Source organism: Calypte anna, chromosome 12, assembly GCF_003957555.1.
Source record: "Calypte anna isolate BGI_N300 chromosome 12, bCalAnn1_v1.p, whole genome shotgun sequence".
Taxonomy (NCBI): domain Eukaryota; kingdom Metazoa; phylum Chordata; class Aves; order Apodiformes; family Trochilidae; genus Calypte; species Calypte anna.
The window spans coordinates 18037464-18060220 of record NC_044258.1 but is presented as its reverse complement, the minus strand read 5'-3'; the positions used below and the strand labels follow the sequence as shown (position 1 = coordinate 18060220).

The window sequence follows — 22757 nt, the reverse complement described above, 5'->3', positions numbered from 1 at the left end:
TCCTTTGTTCCCAAAAGCCTTGAGTACTGTTTCATCCTAGGTCTGGTTATCTTCTGGGTCTTTTCTGCACTGGAGTCCTAGCTCTAATCAGTCAGATTTCTCACTGGCCACCTGAACCTAGAAATGAACACAAAGGCAAACATATAAGCAATTTTGATCATTTTGACTGCCATTTACCATTAATCCTTAATCTTCCCACATATCCTTTTCATCAGATGCTTAATATAAAACCTAATGAACCATAGATGGCATTCCTGTTTTGCTCTGGTTCAAATTAAGTGTGGAGCAGTAAAAACTGAGAAATGAAGGTTAATATCTTTTCAAATAGAAATGGCTTAAAATTCATAATATGAATAGAGTAGCTAAAATACAAAAGGTCTTGGCAGTTTCTGGCCATTTATTATTAAGCATTTTTCAGCTGACCCTAAGGGGAGTTCATCTGGAGACGTTAAGGTCAAAGAGTAGAAGCATTTGGACACAGTCAAATGGATTTTACACCTTTGTATCCTTCTGACATTACTGTTTTGCTTCAGCAAACTGCCTAATATCAGATATATCCTACTGGGTACCTTTCTAAATCACTTCAATTTTCTTTGTCCCTGGGCTACAGTTATATGATCAGGATCCAGAGCTATCACAGGCTATGATATACTATTTTACTTGCTCGTTTGTATTAGAAAGAACTTTATTAGCTTTTGGGCACGTGTCTATCAGTTTTAAAGATGAAGTATTATGTCAATAGTTTTCATGCAGCGTTCAAACACACGGAATCATTTTGCTTGCTCTGAGATTCTTAGGAGTGTATTATCACTTCTACAGAAAACATTTTTATTTTAAAATGAACCATCACTCATAACAGTCTGTCCTTAACAATGCTGCCCCTCTAAAGTGATATTTCACAGCAAAATCAAAATGGGGATAGATGCTCTGTAAGTAATTTTAGGTCTGAGAGCACATGAACCTTATAAACACAAGTGTGTAGCCACCATTTGAATCCACACTCCTGTGCTTTCATTACCCACATTCTGCCTTTGAATATTCTTCTTTTTCTGTTTTATATTCTTGTAACTGCTGACAATAACCACGGCACTTTTACCATGTAAAAACTGGCAATTTGAACAGGCTTAAATAGAAACTCTCTGCTTAAATAACCTGTAAAAAAAAAATTACTGAGGTGAGGTTGGCTGTTCCGGTATCAAAACCAGGAAATTAAAGATGCTTTTTGTGAGGAAGCTGAGGTCTTGAGCCAACAGGAAAGAAGCTTTTAGAGTACAAATCCAGTCTACAATCAGATTTTTCTCATTTCCTTGTCTTACATACTTCTGGTTCCATGGTTCATGGTGACTGACTGACATCATGTCACAAATGGGAAAATGGACAAGTGGATGAGGGATTTGAGCTAAAGAACAACTCTTTCCAGTGTGATCTGCCTCCAGGTCCCTCACTTGGGCATTGCTGGGCTTGAAGCATTGCAGCTGCCAGATGGTGATTTCAGAGCTGGTTTATGATGAGGTGAAAGAGCACTCCTTTCCTGATTAGTTCCTTCTCTGTCCTCAGTAGCTAAAACCCTTTTTCACCCACTTCTATCACAGTGTCATCACTGTAAACTCTGTGTGTACATCTTCTGGTTCAGGTATCACCTTTTGTCTTAATCTTTGACCAAGACCTCTTGGCATTGCTGTAACAGGCACCCAGATCAGCAGCCTGCAGTGGGAGGAGTTTCACAGTCTATAGGTCAGCTCTTAGCATCCTAATTCTCCTCATCAGAAGGTGTCAGTGGCATATTAAACAGTTATTTACCCTGTTCTGACCTCATCATTTCTGCTTCATGAAAGACTGAATTAACACAATAGCTTTCTGCTATCCACAGGCCTTGCAGTGCTTACAGTGATGTTGCTCTAATGGTTCAGTGATATTACTGCCTTCCTCAAGTGGCATAAATTAAAGAGGTTTCAAACTCCTTAAAGAGCTTAGAGGACAGAGCAGTTCCTTCAGTGGTTTAACAATAAATATCATTTCATTTAAGTTACTTCTGAGAATTGGAACTCTTTCACAGATGCTAAGTGGAGCAAATAAGGATCTCAAGACTTGAAAATTAACTGATGGGAATAAAGCCAACGTTTTACATTTGCTCTCACATCCTCTCTTGTGGTATGTTTTAGTTTAAATATTTTGGCTCCAGTCTTGAAGCTTCCAATGCACAGGCAGATTGCTGTGCCCACATGGAAAAAAAATACAGAACTGAGATCTTTTCACTGTTATATTTAGAGTATGTATTTAACTGTGCCTGCATAATGCCACAGAAAGTCCTGCTTTGCTTTCACGTATTCAAAGGACATTTTAGAAAGTTATTTTTAAAATAGAGCTGTGCTAATTAAATGTATTATTAAGAATCCAAGACTTCACAGCTATCAGTGGATTGTAATACTGATGATTTGCAGATAAACACAGGGAGACAGAACTCAACCTGGACACATTCTCAACAGGGCACTCAAGCTGTAATCGAGGTAACCTGATGGCTATAATTAAAAAGCACCCAAACCCACTTTGAAAAATTCCAGATAGTTTCTTTAAAGTACAGTTATGTAGCAGTTATCTTTCACACTGTTCTATATGTAACCATAACCTGTACAGTTTCCTGACTTCTGTTTATATAGCACACAAATGAGAGAATTATTTATAAAGTCACAGCTGTTCTCTTGCCTACCCCTCGTTTCTCTCAAGTCTTAAATATTTGTAAAAATGAGAAAAGTAATTAAAGTATTGATACAGGAAGCAAACATTTCCCTAATCACACAGCTTAAATAGGAATCATTTGTTTAAACAGAACTTGCTAAGTAGATGTACAACAATACAATGCTAAGTAGTTCCCAGGAAATGCTGGGGAAGCCAACTTGCATTTAAAGAAACAAATGAAACAATGCCAAAGTGTTACTAATATTGCAGTCAGCCACTCAGACAGCAGGAACTCCCAGAACTGAGTGCAGCCCTTTGGTGTTTGCCCAGCTCTGGGAGGTAGCTATGTGCCATCTGCTCCTCACACAAAGGACATGAGTTTATTCTTGCTGGTGGGAACTGCTGTCTGAGAGCCAGCACTTGGCAGCATGAGTCCTCACCCTTGAAAAGCTGGCACAGAGTGCTTTTTAGCCTCTGAGTTCCCTAATAATGGTGCCCTCCAGGGTGCAGGTCCCTTGTGAGTGCTTGATTTCCCTCTTTATTCTGATTCACCATCCCGTGCAGACAGGCAGGACATCTCAAGTGCATTGCTCTCCTGTGGATTCCCCTTACCTGCCAACACCTGACTTCAGGCTTCATCTTCAAATAAACATTTAAGTAGGTAAATTTATACTAGGCTTGTAGTTACAGGCTGAGAGATTGCACTTTGCAACTAAGACAACACAAAAAGCAAAACCAGCTTGTGGACCTTGCCATCAGCCCTAGTCTGTCCAGGACATCCAGCTGCACAGAGCAGCCCCCAGCCCCACCTGGTGGCCCATGGAGTCTGGCTGCTTCTGTTCCTTGGGAATGAACTTTTGGACACAAAAGCAAACATCTGATAGTTACAGCCAGGGATCTTGGTAAAAGGGGTTTTGCAGGTTTGGTCACATGTAATCAGTCAGGGAGTAAGTAATCTAGATAAATGCTAATGAAAGCTCTTGCTGGCACCTGGTGTATTCCAAGGCTGTTTACTATTGTTCCCTGTCATCTGGCTCACTGACTTCCCATTCAGCCTGGATTGCTCAGGTTCAACTGGGACCACTGCAATATTCCCCTTACACATGATATAAGCCATCCACTCTGGGGATGTTTTGTTAAGCTCATTATCTGTGGCACACTGGCAGGACCACCCAGGAGATGCCATGGAGGCAGATGAGAGATCCCTGAGGAGCTGCCTTCTCTGGACAAACCAAAGGAAAACAATTCATCTCCTCCATGTTCAGCACACCTTGAGCAGGGCTGCCCTGTGTAGGGATGTTAAAAAGCAAGTGGAATCACACAGTTAACATCTACCTAGCCCAGGGAGCACCAAGATGATCTCATTGTTCTTGATATCAAGGCCTCCAACCTCAAGAAGAGCAATTAGGGAACAGAACTGCATCACTGGGCAGACCTTCTGGCATGGTCCCACCAGCCTTGTTGGTGGAAGAAGAATTGTAAGAGTTAAACTAAAAACTTGTAGCAGTTTTGTACTCAGAACATGCAAATTACAAAGCTCAAGAGCTGACCAAATTCAGCAGTTTTTACCCAGACCATGCAAACCATCCCCATGCCAAACTTCAAATTCTTGTTTCAAGTTATCTTGGTACTAAAACCTCAAAGGAAACATTTCCAGAATTTCTTTACATGGACAACCAGCATACTTTTTTTTTCTGTAACCTTACTCTTAGAAATTACTAAAACACTTAGGCTGAAATAAATGTACCATTAAAACCAAAAACCAGTCTTGGACAATGCCCAGAACACAAGTTTGCAGCCCAAGTGTTGAAAGTTTGGCAAAGTACTGTAACAACCAGTCTGGATTAACCTGAGGCAGAGCCACCTTTTCTGCCTATGAGATGAATAGAGAAAAAGAAATTAGATTGCAATAATAGAAACCATCTCTGCTGAGCTAAGCACCAGCCTGACTGTCAGGGCAGCTTATTTACCAGAGCAACAGTGCAACAAAGCCAACTGCAGCATTAAGCAATGCTGTGTGCTGCTCAGGCTTTGTTAGCTGAAGAATCTGAAACATCAGATTTATGGGATTGTTCTACTCTTACATCAAAAACAAGTCTTCTCCTGGACTTACCCTGCTGGCCTGATTTAGGGATTATCTTTTTTGAATCAGATGTAATAATATCTGATGTAGTCTTATCATTTAAGTAAAGGAAAGCAATAAGTAGGGGCATTTCCGTTGAAACTGGAAATGAAATATCCTGCATGGTTCTGTTTTGTTTCTCATCAGATCCAGCTGCATACTATATATAAAATAAATTCCTGACTGAAGCCAGCCACCTGAACTGAACTACAACATTTAAAATAGCATCTAGTCTGTAAGAATCTTAAATGTGTAGAGGGAAAAAAGAATTATAGGCAACATTTTTTAATATTTTACCATAAGTTGCTTGATCAAATTACATAACCAGAAATTATCTAATCAAACCCACAGACTTTTTAACTATTTCATTGGGATCCTTTTTTCTTTTTTTTTTATTTTTTTACTTAATTCACTTATCATCATCATCTTTTCTGCTTTTAGGGAACACTAGTCCTCTCATGCAAGAACTTTCCAGTTGTTGGAGATTGACAGCCTCTGGCTGCCAACCAACTTTGGAAAAGCCATGAGTGTGTGGTTGGATAGAAGCAGATACCATCAGAACAGCCTGAATCACTCTTCAGCCTAGAGAGCCAGCTGTAAGATCCAGGCTACCTCTGTCTTGCTCCAACCTTTCAAGTTCTATCACCATCAGCAGCAGTTGTCTTTTTATCAGGGAAATATCAGACACAACACTGGGCTGGAGGCCCTACCTGCTCTCAGATGGTTGGCAATGATTTGAGAGGTCTCCTCTCTTTCTTTTCTGTAGGCTGGTAGCTTTTGCTACCACAACACAGCTGAGCTAAGTGACCCATTCTTGTCACAGTCTCTATTTAGTAAAATTTTAGTACTTAACACAGGCATTTCAGAGTCAGTGTGAACTGTAACAATAGCTGGATATGCTACAACACACCTAGATAGAAAGCTTGGCCAGAAAAGCTGCAGATGGTCCTTGCTCAACATTTCTATTGTCACCCACAGAAACCTGCTAAGCATATAGAAAGTAGTCAGAGGAAATCAGGTTTATTAAAATGTGCACCGTTGAAAACAACAGGGTCGATTCAAACCCATAACACAAGGTAGTGCTCCCTGTAGACTGGAAAATATCCATAGAGCTTATGATTTATGAGTATTTTTCCAGGTCAGCTGGCAGTTCACTGATGTTTTATCATTTACATCCATGGCACAGGTTCAGTGTGGCTCTCCAATACTGAATAGTCATAAATGACATTCTTCTTCTATTGTATATCTTTTTTATAATACAATAAAGTTTTATTTTTAAATATAACACTACGTGAAGCAGTCATTTACACTCTTCAAATACAAGTCCATAGCACAGAGGCCATTTTTCAGTTACTATAAATATTAATCTAAAGCCATTCTATAAATACTAATCCAAGCCACTCTTTTTTGATTATTTTCCTAGTTCTGCAAGCATTCCCAAAGATCTCTTCTGCTTTGTTGCCAAGTCCTAAGGCTGCCCATAGGCTTTCAAGGATAGAGATGGCCTTTTGGTGTTGTGCTTGTTAAATCCTCAGTTCAGTCATCTGCTAGAAAGCTGGGGCTCTCAGATACCACCACAGTGTAAGCAAAAAACCCCAAATGCTGCTCAGCACATGCAGCTTTTGTGCCACTACAATCATTTCATTGTGACTTACATTTTAACAGTACTTGTAGTCTGCTTAAGTATGTTAAGAATTATCCTGAGGGACCGTAGCAAAACGTAGTCATGTTTATTTGTAATTGCTACAAAACGGTTTACAGAATTGTTACTGTCTTTTATTATGCCTGCTACCGAAACACTCGCCTGTTAATTAGAGAAATTTCAGCTGTCATAGCTGGCAATTACAGCTTCTGTATCACTTTCTGTTATGAATAGTCAATGAGTGCTGATTAATATGCATGAGCAGCACTATATAGCGTGTGCACCGGCTCCCGGTGCGGCAGAGGGAGCGCCGAGCGCTGCCAGGGAAGGAGCAGAGCAGGGAGGGACCCAGCACGGCAGCTCCAAAGCACCCTCAGCACCCTCACACCCTCCCCACCCCGAGCTGCTCCTCACCCAGGGCTTCCGAGGATCCCCACGATGCCTGCTTGGTGACACTGACTGCTGGGGCTGCTCTGCTGAGGGAGGAAGATTCTTTCTGCTGCTTGTTTCAAGATGGGATGCAGTTTGTGCACCCTGCAGAAGCAAGAGGAACAGTACAAGTTACTCTATGAAGTTTGTCAGGTAAATTCGTTTTTAAAAGCAAAATGTGCTCTTTAAGGCTTGTGGCCGCCGAAGGGGTTTGTCTTGTTTTATTTCTTTATGATAGCTGTGTTTTCATGATGCTCCTTCCCATCCATACCTGCAGAACAAATACCTAAATGCATACTATTAAGTACTGAATTTTTACAAAACTTTGCATCACAAAATAGGGTTCTATTGTTAATTTATCCAGTTTGTATTAATAATTTTCGTGACAAGGATCAATGGCTCGGTCCCACAGTCCCAGAACAAGTTAGGAAAGACATGCAGGGACGGTTGTGTATCTGTTTACAAGTACAAACACTTCTTGCTGTACAGGGTGTGCAGTCAGTGCTCAGCTGCTCTTTAAGTGCTTGTTCTGCCAGTGGAAGTTATAGCAAGTTGTTGTAGTTTTTCCACCACTGTGTGTAGAAATATCAGCTAATAAATAGATTTGACAGCAGATGAAAACTATTACTCTACAGTTCTTTATATCTCATTTTTTTCTTATTAAGCTTACAATAAGTTTTCTGAAAATGTGATGAAACACTGATTTGTATTACCAGAAATGCTGTTTTCTACGTTTCTGCTCTTCCTTCTGTCTGTATCATCTCACTCTCTGAAATTTCTCACCCTGTCACATCTGAAGTACAATTGGGACCAAAACCATGATGGAACCATGCAAAGTGACAGCCAGGTGCTCAGGGACAGATTGCTGCTGATCTCCTTGGGAATCATCACAGGCAGCTCACTCACGGTTAACCTCTAAGAACATGACCTGGGTTGTCTGTACAGACACTCCAGAGAAGCAGAACCTACCCAGATCCTTCAGGCTGTTCCTTGTCACCCTGCCATTCCTCAGGCAGTTTACAGAGGGTGAGGGTTCCCCCATGCCAGGAGCGTGGGGCTGGTTGGTGTTCCCAGCAGTGGTCAGAGGGGATTGCTCAGCAGGGCAGTGGAGGGGAGGAAATCTCTGTCCCTGCTGCCACACCACCTGCATCTGATCCCAGAGACTGATGTCACAGACAGCCAAGTGAATAAAATATGTGGTTTCTGTGTTATGCTGGTAGGGAAGTGATTAAATTTTAAGCACATAGTTTTGATCTAATTCACGCTCGCTCACCCAAAGGACAGTGATACTTTGTGGAAGAAAAAAAAAAACTTGCAAGAGCAAATAGGGAGATGTGTACTGTCATTTCTATTTATACTGACTCACTTCCACTTGCTAAGCTCCTGTGCATGTGATGGTGGGAAGAATGTTGGAGGAAGGTAATGAGATTCCTCAGATGTTACTCTGTACCGTGGAGCAGTTTCAGATGCTGCCTGCAAAGATCAGCCCCGGTGCCAGGTATTGTCTGTGTGAATCCTCTGCTCTGATGCAGCAGTAGCAGTGGTAATAGCTACTTATCCCCCAAGGTTGCCAGGATTTCATGCAGCCTGGGTTTGAGGACTCTCAGGGAGTCACATTCAGAAATGAACAACTGGAACAGAGACAGCCACAGATGATGAATATTTTGATTGGTTAGGAAGCTTGCACATCTTTTGTTGTGCAACACAGGCGGCAGAAAAACCTTTGCAAGTTACTGACATCTCCTAGCAGATGCAGGACAGCATTCCTTAAATACATGTCCTTAAAATCAGTCCCAGGAAGAGTCCCGCTGATATCTGAGAGGACTGAGCTATCCCGTGCTGGCTGCAGGTGCAGATCTCTGGCAGAAGTTTGGATTTAGAACTCAACCTGCAAAGTGCTGCAACCTTGTGTGGCAGCAATGTGTGGAGCACAGTGCACAACACCCAGGAATAACTTTAAGCATGGAAGTCTTCTGGGAAACCTCACTGAAATATCCCCAGCTTCCACAGAAGTGAGATGTGCATGTAATACTAGAATTGCTAACATAGTAAAACTTGAATTAATTAAGACCATGATATCTCTGATTATTCCAGATTATAAAGTATTATGAAAAATTATTGTAAAAGGATACTGCTTTGATTTCTATTTCACTGGATAGGTGGGAGGGAATTCTATAGGTTAGGCAGCACATCCAGATAATTAAATGTCAGTGTCACTAGAAGGATGCACCCTCATGTAACCTGCACATAAGAGCAATCAGTTGAAATTCAAAGGTGAGGGCAACAAAGAATAATTTTCATTTAAAGTAAGAGGATATATATGGCAGAAGTTTCAAAATGTGTTAGCAGTAAATACCACTTATAGGGGTTTTGTTTTGTATCATCCCTGTCACACTAATCTCACGTGATAACATTGCCATCTCTGAGCAAACTAAAAGAACCTTTCTTTAAAGTCTGAGTTAGAAAAAATTGGTATAATTTGGTTTTACAAAACACTGAGCATTGTTACAAATAAACCCCCATAGCCTTATTTTTAAAAAAAGTTCATGACTCTGAGATGTAGGAATTCTGAAAACACTTGCAAGAATTAATAATAGTACATAACTGCACTTTCTCTATTATGCCAAGGGCTTTAGCGTGCCTGGGAAATTAATGCTTCAATATATTACAATTCCAGAAGGTCCAGTACATCTGACTTTGTAAGTCCTCATAACACAGAGCACAAAGAGGATCAAATATACCAGGGCTCAGGCTTTATCCCTTCCTCATCCATAGATAATTCAAAGAGATCCTCTTCATTAAGGGCTTTGGCACATTGCCTACAATTTCTTTTTGGGCTGCTGTGAGCTTAATGATGCAGAACAATGGTCTTCCCTCTTGTTGAACACATACCTTATTGTACCTTTAATCACATCATAAAAAGCAAATTAAGACACCTTGTCATTAAAGCCTATTGTAGCTGTGCATATCAATGCTTTGTATGGCAAATACAAAGAGGACTGTGGCAGCTTGAAATCTTGATGCAGAGCAGTGGCCCTGATGATCAGCTTGCTTGTGGCAGCAGTGTGATGCATGTAGTGTCTTAGGTGGATCCTCAGGTTTATTTCCCAGTTGTTGTGCAGCATTTGAAATGAAGGAATTATATGCAATTAGATTCTGGGTTTGTAGTTAAACAGAATTTTTTTTCAGATTTTAAAGCTTGAGAAGGGGTAAGAAAGAAGAAACCAAGAAAGAAAACGAAAAAACAGAGTGTTTGAGTCCAGTTGACTTTTCTCTCTGTCATCATCTCCTATATAAATAAAAGAAACAAGGTTTTTTGCCTTTCTAGGAAAATTCCTGGGGAACCCAAAGTAGTCTCAGTTTGCAGGAAACTTAAAGAAGAGAGAGTCATCTGAGATAGAGCTTTTGAGTTTGTAATATAAATATTAGGACCTCAGTTTAAGAAACTTTTTGAGTACCTATTTCACTCCAAGTGCATCTTTACACATAGTCTGAAAGGTATCCACACAGAGAAATGATTTCCTAAAAAGACACTTCCTATTGCCAAGGATAAGAACACAGACTTTTAAATCACAGGTGACTCTAATCTGGATGGGCAATGCTCAAAGCTGTTCCCTGGGATTCAAGATGATGGAGCCCATCCAGTTCTCCTGGTGGGAAGGTATCATCAAAACAACCCATCAAAACTGGCACTTCCAGCTGAGAAATCATACACTGAGTGAGGAGGGAGAGTGACCCCTTCCTCCAGGCTGTCCCTCTAGGACAAGGATAGAAATGCTGGCAGGAAACAAGCTCACGTTGCCACTGCCCTTGATGATTGAGGTCAGAAGATTTCTGCCTCCATGATTGTTGAGTTGGCACCTTTGACAAATGCTAAAGTTCATATATATAAATAAACAGTTGATGCAATGACCTTTCAGTGTTTTAGGAACTTGAAAGCCCCGTTCACATGCTCTCAGCCTGGCACATCTCTGAGAGAAGTGAAAATGGCAGTGTTCATACAGAGAGGAGCAGGCAACAAACAATAGTTTGTCTTTTAAACTAAACAGAGAGATGATGCAGCCAGGGTTATATAAGCACCAAGGTCAGCACACAAATTGCTGCACTAATGAGGAAACAGTAATGATGAGGAACTAACCCACTGGCAACTTCCAGCAGCATCCCTTGTGAGGGGACTGTTCCTTCAGCAGAACTCGTGCACAAACCAGTTGCACTGAGCCATCACTGACAAAGTTCTCTTTGCCATTAGAATTCCACTCACACTCCTAGATTTGCAGATATTACACTACTCAGTCATTAAGAAAGCCAAATTCAAGGAAACAGCCTAACTAGACAAACCTACTGAGCAATGATGTTACCCAAAATCAGGGAGAGAAGGAAGGTTGCCAAAATAAATATTAAGGTAAAAATATTCTCATCAAAAGTGTAAGATTTAGGAAACAAAAATAATTGCCTCTGAATGTATGCTTTTCACGCCCTCATATTTAATTGGGCAGCCAGAGAATTAGTTGGTCTACATTTCAGTAGTTTTCCATGCTAAGACTGAACTGGTTGTGCCAATTATAGTAAACTGCTCTACTTGAAACACTCTGTGTATGGCTGCAGCTCCTCTTAGTACAGGGTCTGTGCTGCAGCTGAAATTAAGAATAGTGTAGAAGTTATAGTCTGTCACTTCACTACCATTAAACTTGACCTCAATAACAGTTGTGAACCTATCACACTTACTTCAAAGTAGGCATGTGTTTGCTTAAACAAGATGTTAATTCCAAGGGCTTTGTTCTAGACAGGTTTTTCTACTGCTGAATTAGTTCAGCTGTGGAGAAACTCTGCTTGACAGACTGGAGACTCATAATCTTCAGAAAACTGCCCTTTAATGATTGTGGCGCCCGTCTGTGGCTCAGAAGTCCCCTTTCTTAATTAGACATTCACCAGAAACTGGCAATTGAAATTTTCCTCTTCACTTGATGATGAATAATGCAATGCTTCTGTTCGGATTTCTCTGAAAGATTCTCTTCATTGCATGTTAGAGGAATATTTTGATCTTTAAAGGAACATAAACAAGATTTTATAGGAAGCAAACAAAATGCCTTGTGGTCACCTGTGATATAAATAAATAACTTGACCTACTGTGCACCTGAAATATTTTACTTCTTCATAATCTTCCTAAAATCTGTGGTGCTTTTCTGCTTGATGCTGAGCAGATAAAATGCTTAACCACAGTATGGCTTTATTTGGAATTTCTTTTAAGTGATAAATGATTGAAAAGATGAGTTTTGAAATGCATTCCACTTATACATCTGTTTCATGCTATAAAGCAGGTGGCAAAAACTCACAAGGGAGAAGGCAGGAGGGACAATCACTCTGTGCTTTGCTGTCACATGTCAGACATGGACTGGGAAAAAGGAAACATATGGAGTAACAAAAAAGCTCAGGTTTTATAAATGTGTTTTGTTGTGTTCATTAGTAATGAAACAAAAGGTCAGGCTTCACTTTCAGTAGGACAGGACAACTCAACATTTACACCTACACTGGGATTGTTCCTTTCAGAAACTTGGTGGATAAATGTAAGCAGCTCCAATTGCCCCTCTGATCCCCCTGGCCAGATAAGGGTTTGACAGGGGAGTGACAGAATAAATAATAAATTTATAATAATATAAAATGCTTCACAGAAAGAGTAATGGTACCATCAGACTAAAACCATATTTGGTTTATGCATTCTCTGGATTGAGTCAATTGGCTCCTACAGCTTTGAGAGCAAGTGAATGTTCAGGTGTTGCAAGATCACAGCTGATAAGAAAATCTTTTTAGAATTAGATGAGTTGCTTGCATGGTGCAACAGAAGCTCTTGTACCTGACCTGACAGTACCTGTGTAACTGCCATCAAAAAGGAAAATTGAGGTGTTTTTATCAATTGGCTGCAGAATTCTAGGCTGTGGTCAAGCAGTGAGTTAGTGGGGTTCTGCCTGCATGACACCTTCCAAAGTTTGTGTTGTTTAGCTGAGAACATTTCCCTACCTCTGCAAACAGGTGATCCAAGGTGACAGAGCCTACTCTGCAAAAACCAGGCAGCTGCTGGAGGATCAGGCCCTCTTATTAACAAACCCACTTGGATCTGTCTCTGGGTTTCCTCAGAGCAGCACTGGGAGTTTTTCCCATCTTTTCTTGGCAGTTTTTTGCATAACTCTCCTCAGCACAGAAGTTTTCTTCAGCTATATCCATGGGGCTCTTTCCCTGTCTTACATCACTGAGATATTGTCAGGAGGAGGGAAGGGAGTGGGAGGAAAGACTCAAAAACTGCAAATGATGAGCACTGGTGCAGAGGTGGGACTGTCATGAACTGGAGGGGTCTCAAACACAGTATCTTAGAGATCAGTGTTCAGGTTTCAGTTGTGGTGTGCTCTCACATGACCTCAGGTTCATCATTAACCTCTTTTGTGTCTCATCTTCTCACCTGTAGAATACTCCTGGTGTCTTTTTGCTTGGAGCAGCCTCTCCAGAGGAGGCACTGCCTTTTGGTTCTGTTTACATATTCATATTACTTCAAGGCCTGATTTATACAGCAACTTGTAACGATTTGATTTTAATTGAGGTGTGCCTTTCAGTAGTGCTGGATTGTCAGCTATTTGAGCTGTAGTTGCTGGAAGGCCATAGCATGGCAAAGCTGCTTCCAAATCTGTCTTACTCTTCCACCATTCCCAAAGCACCCTCTGTATGCCACTTGGAAAAAAGGTGAATGGCATCCTGGCCTGGATCAGGAACAGCATGGCCAGCAGGTCCAGGGAAGGGAATCTGCCCCTGTGCTCAGCCCTGGTGAAGCCACAGCTTGAGTCCTGTGTCCAGTTCTGGGCCCCTCAGCTCAGGAAGGAGATTGAGGTGCTGGAGCAGGTCCAAAGGAGGGCAACCAGGCTGGTGAAGGGACTCGAGCACAGATCCTATGAGGAGAGGCTGAGGGAGTTCAGGCTGGAGAAGAGGAGGCTCAGGGGAGACCTCATCACTCTCTACAACTCCCTGAAAGGAGGTTGGAGCCGGGGGGGGTTGGTCTCTTTTCCCAGGCAACTCTCAGCAAGACAAGAGGGCAGGGTCTCAAGTTGTGCCAGGGGAGGTTTAGGTTGGAGATGAGAAAGAATTTCTTTCTGGAGAGGGTGATCAGACATTGGAATGGGCTGCCCAGGGAAGTAGTGGATTCTCCATGTCTGGAGATATTTCAAAAGAGCCTGGATGTGGCACTGAGTGCCATGGGCTGGGAACTGCAGCGGTAATGGATCAAGGGTTGGACTCGATGATCTCTGAGGTCCCTTCCAACCCAGCCAATTCTATGATTCTATGATTCTACAGGGGTGTTTTGCCTGATTCAGTACAATTCCTTTGTTAATTTAATCCATGTAGCATTACACCCTAACTCAGTTTCTGGGTTTTAATGATGGTGTTTGCAGTCATTGTGTATTACTTGTGATCACATGATACAGAAATGAAAACGTCTGGCAAGTTCTCTGCTGACTGCAGTTACCTTGTGCTAGGATGACAGGAGGAGACAAAACTCAGGGCACAAGTGAGTTGGACACCTGCCTGCACAGGGACCCCTGGGTACAGGGTTCTGTATTTGAAATGTAAATCTAGACACTCACAGCTTTTTAAATAGAAAAATCTCATTCATTAGAATATATATAAATATATATTTGTCATTTGCTGTACTAGACAAATACCTAGATACAGGTTTTGCTTCATAGGAAGAGCAGAGCTGAGAAGGGCAAGATGGGCAAATCAGACAATTAAAGTGGGTAATTGCACTTGCTGAATTCTGATCATTAGTAATTCCTGGTTATTTATGGCTCTCATTTGTACCTCACTCATACATATCATTGATTGGCTCCCTCTGGGTCATGTTACTGAAATGGAAGAAAGAGTCATTAAAAAAGGGAGGGTCTGTAAACTTCTGTCTGTGTGTTATATGGACCAGGGTTATTAAGCCATGAATGAAAGCTCCACAAAAGATCCCCTTTTTAATGCTGACAAAATATGAAAGTGTTTTTGCCCTGATATCAAGTCGTTTAACACAGTGAATGCATATTTAAGAAACAAGGGTTCCAAGTAAACTTTGCTTGCAGAGGAAGCACAGGTCTCAGAGGCCCCAGCATCAGTCTAAATAAAGTCCCCTGTGGTTTTGAGCCATGATACATAGAAGCAGAGCCTGAGAATCCAACCAAAAGCAGGCACATTTTAGTATGCTGTATGCAGTGCTAGCACTGCCTTGTTACTACGTAAATGAGCTAATTACTAGCAGAATAAAAAATTCCTTTATTTCAAGGGTCTTTCTCCCAAGATTTTCCATTTAGAAGTTAACAGAGTAGAGAACAAATGTATTCTGTACTCTTAAGTCAAGAATTTTTCTTTGCTCTTAACTATTTCGTCATGGATGGCTCAACAAGAAGGCAGAAGGGAAATGCACATGCATGGAAACAGTCTATTACTATACAATAAAATTCTGGGGTTTTTTTGAAAAAAGAGAGACCATCCATATGAGAGAAATAAAAGAAGGATTAGATGGAGCTGCAAGAAGAATTAACCTGTATTTTAAACCTTCTTTCTCCAATTCCCGTGGAATAGGGGGTTTAGAAAATAGGCTTTTTGCTGCTCTTAGTTTCTATAAAAATCTTTAAGGTTCTGCTGCTTTTTCTTAATATGCAGACTTCTTAAGAACTTGCTAAAGAAGTGAATCAGACCATAAAGAGTGTTTTAAATGGAACACAGACGTCTGTAGTCTAACAGAACTGCATTTTTAAAGTGCACTTCCCAAGGATTTGCATGAATTTCTACAAAGAAAAGCTGCTTACTCATTCTCCAGCAAAAAAAAGTTTTTTCTCTGTGACATTTGTGAAGCACAGAAGAACCAACAAGCCATACAATGCATACAAATGTTTACTATTCATGACATTAAACCCATATAAATCAGCCTAACTTGATGGATGGAAAAATAATTTTCTTTCACTGAAATCTTTCTAGCTTCTCTTGTTTTGGACCAACACCCATGGAACAGTTACACACTATTTAAGCAAAAATAAAGTACAGAATAAATGTAACTACTCTTACAGGGCTTTTCTGGCTTTCTCAACCTTTCAGTTAACTGCTTCTTCTGCCAGTGTCCAGAGTTACTTCATGGATGCTATGCCAAGTGATGTTTGCAGATGATGGAATGCAGAACTCCTCACCAACATTCAGTGGGTGTCCTGCCTCATTCCCTTCTCCAAACCTCTTCCCTGGGCTGTTGTTGCCCTTGCATCACCTCTCCAGGTCTGCAGGGTTCCCAGAGGCTGCTCTGCCACCCCATTCCCCAAGATTTGGCCTGAAATTAGGATCTGAACAGTGGCAGTTGGTTCAGGAATTGCTAAGGATACCAAACCTCTCAGTAATTGTTAAAGTAAAATTAACTACGTATAGGATAGAACAACAGGAGAAAATCTGCCCCCCCAGAAGGTATTCCACTGTGGCATTTATCCAGAATTAAGAGAGGAAGAAGGAGATTTCTCCAGGAGGGGTGCCAAATGCCTTGCACAGCTCTGGCAGAGAAAGAAGCTGTTGTATATCCAATACCCTACACACCTGCAGCACCATAAAATTATATGGAAAGCCATGTCCTAGCTAGGTGGTGTAAATTCTCCACAAGCCTAAAATGACATGGGCTTTCTTTCCTGTTTTTCTTCCTTTTCTCCTTGTTGATTTATCAAGCTTAAGTGACTATTTTATTTACATTCCAAGTATTACAGGAAAACTTCTAGGAGATGCTGACCTTGTAGACAGGATTGTGCCATTTTTTATCTATAGATTACTTGCTGCCTTTACAATGTAGATTTTAGGTAGCATGCTCTCTGCAGCCTACTTTAGTGCAAAAGAATATTGCACAGTATAAAGATAAATTACTATACTGTAAATCAAAATGTAAATATTATTCTGTTTCATAATCACTATATAATTTCAATTTAAAAATTCAAGCATCTCTTCCTTATTTACTGTATGGGTATAATTCAGAGCATTAAACTCTGTATCTCATAAGCAGTATCCCTAATTCCTCTGTCTGGCTCCACCACAAATTTCATCAAGGTCCATTCAGCTCAGTTTAACTACATCCACTACAGCTTTTTCCATATTCAGTGTTTCCAACGCAAAGAGGGTCCGAAATCCAAGCATTTCAGACAAGTTAATTTATCCATCTTTCATGCCATGAATGATCCCATTCTCTGTCACATGGCATTTAAGGTTCTTAGGAAATTATGCATATTTGTAGGTTTTGGCAGCATTCTGAAGCATTCATATGCATGGATTTTTTTTCTTCTGTGTTATTTTAGATGGAACTATTTATAGGGAAGAATTTTGCTGAGCACAATTCAGAGGCATTAAGAATGAAATCTGTGATTACAGAGACACTTTTTTTTTTTTTTTTTAAACAAAGTGGGACTCTACAGATACATTTATTAACCTGTCGAATAAGCCAGCAGTCCACCACCTTGGCCCAGACTGCTGGTCAAAACAGAAACTGCAGAGCTAAAAGGATTCCAACCCAGTTTGAGTTTCAGAATCATTCTCCTCTAAGAGAGACCCAGAGACTGACCCTGAAACCATACATTGTGTGAACAGCTACTGGCCAGAGGATTGCCTGCCTAACAGGGTATGGATGCTGCCATGTTTGATAGAATTATGAACTTTTCAAGAGAACATCCTCAACCAGGTTTTAGCAGTCCATTAAAAAAGTCACAGTAACAAGGGCACAGTGAGTGACACTTTTGCTTGTCTGTTATCATCTCCATCTGATCAAACCCGTGATATAAAATTGTGTAGGAATCAAATATAAATTCCTTTTTAGAGTTATTTATTTACCATGCTCTGCAGAGTATTCAGAAATGTCTAAGAAGAGATTGTTGAATGCAAATAACTCAATAAAAAGCTCAGTTCTGACTTGGAGCCAGCAATACAAGATGAGAGGCTCTGGCAGAGCAGCTGTGATGCCATTACTTACACCACTTTTACTGTCCCTGCCCTCAGGTTTCCTCCAGCCCCTCTTTTGGGGCTGTCTTTGTGGCCAGTGAAGCAGAACCAGATGAGCATATGCCCCTCAGCAGCCTGATTCCCTGTCTGGTATCTGCAGTTAAGCTACTGATGGATGGGGAGTTGGGAAAACCCACCTGGAGCAGTTCTGCTGCTGCTGCAGAGAGAACTCAGTGGAGCAGCAGTGGGCAAGCCCGCCAAATGCCAAGTCTCAACCAGAGCTGAATGCCAGAAAGTCACAAACCTTTTCTCCAAAACATCCCTTAGCATGAGGAGAGGTGTTAGATTAAAAGGCAGCTCTTTTCCCTCTGGATTTCAAGGTCTGGTATCACGTCCTGCTCCTGCACTTCTCTTTTCCTGCATTATCAGCTTGTAGAAAATATTCAAGATACTTCTTGGAAATAATTCCTGAAGTCACAAATCATTACACAGTCCCACTGCTGCCTGTTCCCTGCATGATATCAACCTGACTTTGCAATTATGATCATTTATATAGCAATTACTTATGAAAGCTCAAGGATGATGCCAGTACATGGATTTTCAGATATAAAGTGTCCTCGGGAACTTTAACTGAAATGCACACTTGTACTAAACTGTTCATTATAATGGTGGGGAATAATCTGGAAAGCTATCCTTTGCCTGATTTTAACAGTTTTTAGAATAAAAATGTGGAAAATAGCTCACATGAAAAGTTTCCTGTTCAAGAATTAACCACAGAATATTTCTGACAAAAAACAACACTTGCTGCACTTTCTATTCTTCTGTTCTGATTGCTTTTTGGATTTAGTTTTACCAAAAAAAAAAATTATATTAGGATGTACACAATAAAATTTGCAACACTTAATTTGCAGCAAAGAATAAAACTCAAACCATTATCAAATAATAAAACTCAAGCCATCATCAGCATTTCCTTTTTCCACAGAAAACATTACACTGAACTTAATTTTACAGCTGTACAAATTGTTTTAAAGTAATCTATGCAGTTGGGTGAGTTAATGATGTTTAATGTGACCTGGCCAAAGTCTACATGCTGTGCCATTACTGTGAGCAATTGTGTTCAGTACAAGTGGTTCTGGGATGTAAAAGCAATGCTGACACCTTCTCTTCTCAGCTAGCTTTGTAAAAAAACCTGGTGTCATTGCCTCTCTGAGAGAAACCAAAGATGACAAGGAAATAAGTGTTCCATGCACCAGGTAATTCAGCAGGAATTAAACCTTTTCAATCGATTCTGCACTCGAGTTAACCCTCTTTATTATCACCCAGCTTTTTGCTAGGGGGGAATACATTAAGTATGGGCTAAATTCAGTTACTGCATTGAGTAATGGTACTCATTCAGTTTCCCCACTTACTTTAATGGGATAAACACTTTCCCCACTCCAAAGAACATGGTAACAATTATACAATAGTGTGATGCCTTAGGATCCTAATTTCACTCCAAATTCACAATTCACAAACAAATTGCTCTGGGCAGCTTCTCTGTAATTGTTTCATCTGTGTTAAACTGCCAACAGTTTGCAGGTTAAAAAAGGATAAAAACTTCCTGAAGTTACCTGTGGTTCCCACTATTTCTTTACCAGTTTTTTTTTTTTGCATATGAGCCCATCGAGCCTTTGGATTTGCAGCTGTCTCAACAAACAGGCCAAATTTCAAAAGAAATCTCCACGTTAGGCTGGGAACAGCAGGAAGAGGGCACACAGTCTGACTTTTCAGCAGAGTTGCCTTTTCTCAGTTCATTTCAAACTCTTCATCGTGTTCAGCTCCCTTAAAATTACAATCAGAGACACGCAGAAACATTAAAATGTCTCATGAGCCAAAAGTTGAAATGAGAATTCATAGAATCATAGAATTGGCTGGGTTGGAAGGGACCTCAGAGATCATCAAGTCCAACCCTTGAACCACCGCTGCAGTTCCCAGTCCATGGCACTGAGTGCCACATCCAGTCTCTTTTGAAATATCTCCAGACACGGAGAATCCACTACTTCCCTGGGCAGCCCATTCCAATGCCTGATCACTCTCTCCGTAAAGAAATTCTTTCTAATCTCCAACCTAAACCTCTCCTGGCACAACTTGAGACCGTGCCCTCTTGTCTTGCTGAGAGTTGCCTGGCAAAAGAGCCCAACCCCCTCCTGGCTCCATCCTCCTTTCAGGGAGTTGTAGAAAGTGATGAGGTCTCCCCTGAGCCTCCTCTTCTCCAGGCTGAACATCCCCAGCTCCCTCAGCCTCTCCTCATAGGATCTGTGCTCGAGTCCCTTCACCAGCCCAGTTGCCTCCTTTGGACCTGCTCCAGCACCTCAATCTCCTTCCTGAGCCGAGGGGCTCAGAACTGGACACAGGACTCGTGGTGTGGCCTCACCAGGGCTGAGTACAGGGGCAGAAAGTTCTGCAGCTTTATAAAAATTCCAACAAATATTACTTCATCTCTTCCACAGCCCTGGGGTAGGCTCTGGATACTTAGGGAAGAATTCATTAGAAACCATGGAAGGAAGCTAAGCATGAGTGAAATGCAAAGCCACAGTGGGCTGCAAGTGCTCAGGATCTCTGTGTGGATCAGGAAGGAAACCTCTGCTTGCCAGAGAGTTGAAACTCTGGATAGAACTCAATGCCTCGTTTTGGTTTTGCTGCTGTGAACAGAAGCTTCACTGCCCCTTTGAGACAGGAGGGATCTGTGGTCAAGTCTCTGCTCAGACCCCGCCTTTTGTGGCCTGGCTTGTCTGGTATTGGCAGTTCTTGGTTAGGTCTCTCAGTCCTGTTTAATAAGGGGGTTGTCTTATGGAAAAATACTCAGTCAACCAGCAAATAATGGTGGTGAGATCTGAGAATGGAAATGAACAAGCTATACAGATGAAAAATTATTTCAAAAAAACAAAAATATTTTTTTTCTTCCATATTATTTCTATTCACTATCCCAGTACAATGTCCATGCCTGTCCCTAAAATTCAGGGATGGATATATATCCATCCATCCATCCCTCCCTCTTGCTTGATCTGAAAAAATTATCAGAAAATACATCCAGTTTTGTAATTTCAGATCTCATCCCAGTAATTCTGTTCAGCAAAAAGATTAAAAGATTTTTAAAAACCCAACCAAAAACTAGAAAAATTACAGGAAATCAATAACTTGCTCTGCTTGAACAAGGACTGAGGGATTTCTAATCTGCAAGAAACAAATGGGCTGCTGGTTTGTGCTTCAACTCAAATGTGAACCCAGTAAAATCTGACTGTCAAAATAAAAAGCAGAGCTCAGGATTTGTTACTTTAGTGAGCAGGAAAATGAGATACAGAACATTGCAGAAATAATTCCTAGAGCTTGAGATGAAAGCTGAGACTTTCCAAACCCAACAAAGATCTCTTCCACTTTCTGTTTTTCTCACCACTTTGCTTGCTTGCTTCTTGCAGGTCAATGGGAAAGATTTATCTAAAGCAACACACGAGCAGGCAGTGGAAGCCTTCAAAACTGCCAAGGAACCCATCGTGGTGCAGGTCCTGAGAAGAACTCCACGCACCAAGGTCTTCACCCCTCCTCAGGAGTCTCAGCTGGTAGATGTGGGCACACAGACTGATATCACTTTTGAACACATCATGGCTCTGAGCAAGATGGGCTCACCTACTCCTCCTGTCTCTGTGCTAGACCCATACCTCCTGCCTGAAGAGTAAGTAACACTTTGGGAAGCACTTGTAAGTCCTGGCATTTCTCAGTGTGTCATGTTAGGAGTTCACAAACTCGCCTGCACTTGCTGGTGAATGTGAATTATCAGAAGTAGCCAGGATTCCTACTCTATTGATCCATAATTCATAACATTTTCATTTTTTTTCCACTGACTAGCAAGCCATTACTCACAGAAGCAATGCCACAGAGTCACATCGTGGCCTCATAAAGCTCATTCTTTGCTGGCATTTGATGGATAAAGTTATTCCTTCTTGTAATTTCTCTCACTGCCTCTTCGGGTTGCTTGTGTTTAACTTTATTTTTTATGGCTGCCATAAATTGTATAATGCTAAGAGCTGCTACATTCTCTTCCAGTGTATTAATTACTTTATTACAACCCTGCAGCGATGTTACTCAACTAAATTATTTTCTAGGACTAAAATTACTAACCAGTGCTGTCACGGATGTTTTAGAATCAAATTTTAATTATTGTTAATGGTAGTTTGATGCTTTTGTACTTACAAATAAAAATTACAATTATCTCCTGGCACATACACACCACGCCCTCACACGCTGTTCAAGAGGAAAACAGCTCCCTGAGGAACCCATGCAAATTGCCTGTCATCTTGCCACGCTTCTCCACATGGGAAGAAGGAAAAGATTCTGGATGTCTCAGTTGCTGCATATGACAGAGCACAGTCTGGGCAATCCAGAGAAATACCTGCTCCTCAGATGCCCCCGTGCCTGTCAAGAGGCAGCGCCGGTGTGTGCGTGTCCTGGCTGGGAAGTGCAGCTCTGGAGAGGGAGCTGGGAACATCCCCCAGCACACAGACACTGCCTCTCCAGACAGCCCTGCCAGTGCTTCTAGGAATTAGAGTTTGACTACAAACAGGCACTGATTTCGAATGGCTTTCATGGCACGTTCACCCATTCGGGCAGAACTGGGCTTGCATGTGCAGTGTCTGCTGCCTTGGTGACTCAGTGCCAGTTTCTGGAGAGATGGTTCCATGGGGCACTGCTGCATTCTTGAGCACAGATCCTATGAGGAGAGGCTGAGGGAGCTGGGGGTGTTCCAGCTGGAGAAGAGGCGGCTCAGGGGAGACCTCATTACTCTCTACAACTCCCTGAAAGGAGGTTGGAGCCAGGGGGGGGTTGGGCTCTTTTGCCAGAAGACTCTCAGCAAGACAAGAGGGCAGGGTCTCAAGT

General features: G+C 41.4%; 1 protein-coding gene across 2 annotated transcripts in view; it reads left to right on the top strand.

Annotated features, from left to right (window-relative positions):
* Window positions 1-22757, top strand: part of PDZRN3 (PDZ domain containing ring finger 3) — a 131857-nt gene that overhangs the window by 92232 nt on the left and 16868 nt on the right. The window contains exons 1-2 of one of the 2 annotated variants that reach the window (XM_030458271.1): window positions 6735-7022; window positions 21302-21555. In XM_030458271.1, the coding sequence (XP_030314131.1) occupies window positions 6954-7022; window positions 21302-21555 (323 nt within the window). In that variant the 5' untranslated portion in view covers window positions 6735-6953. Of the gene's footprint in view, window positions 1-6734; window positions 7023-21301; window positions 21556-22757 lie in introns of those variants that run through there. The other variant, XM_030458270.1, reaches the window with a different exon arrangement.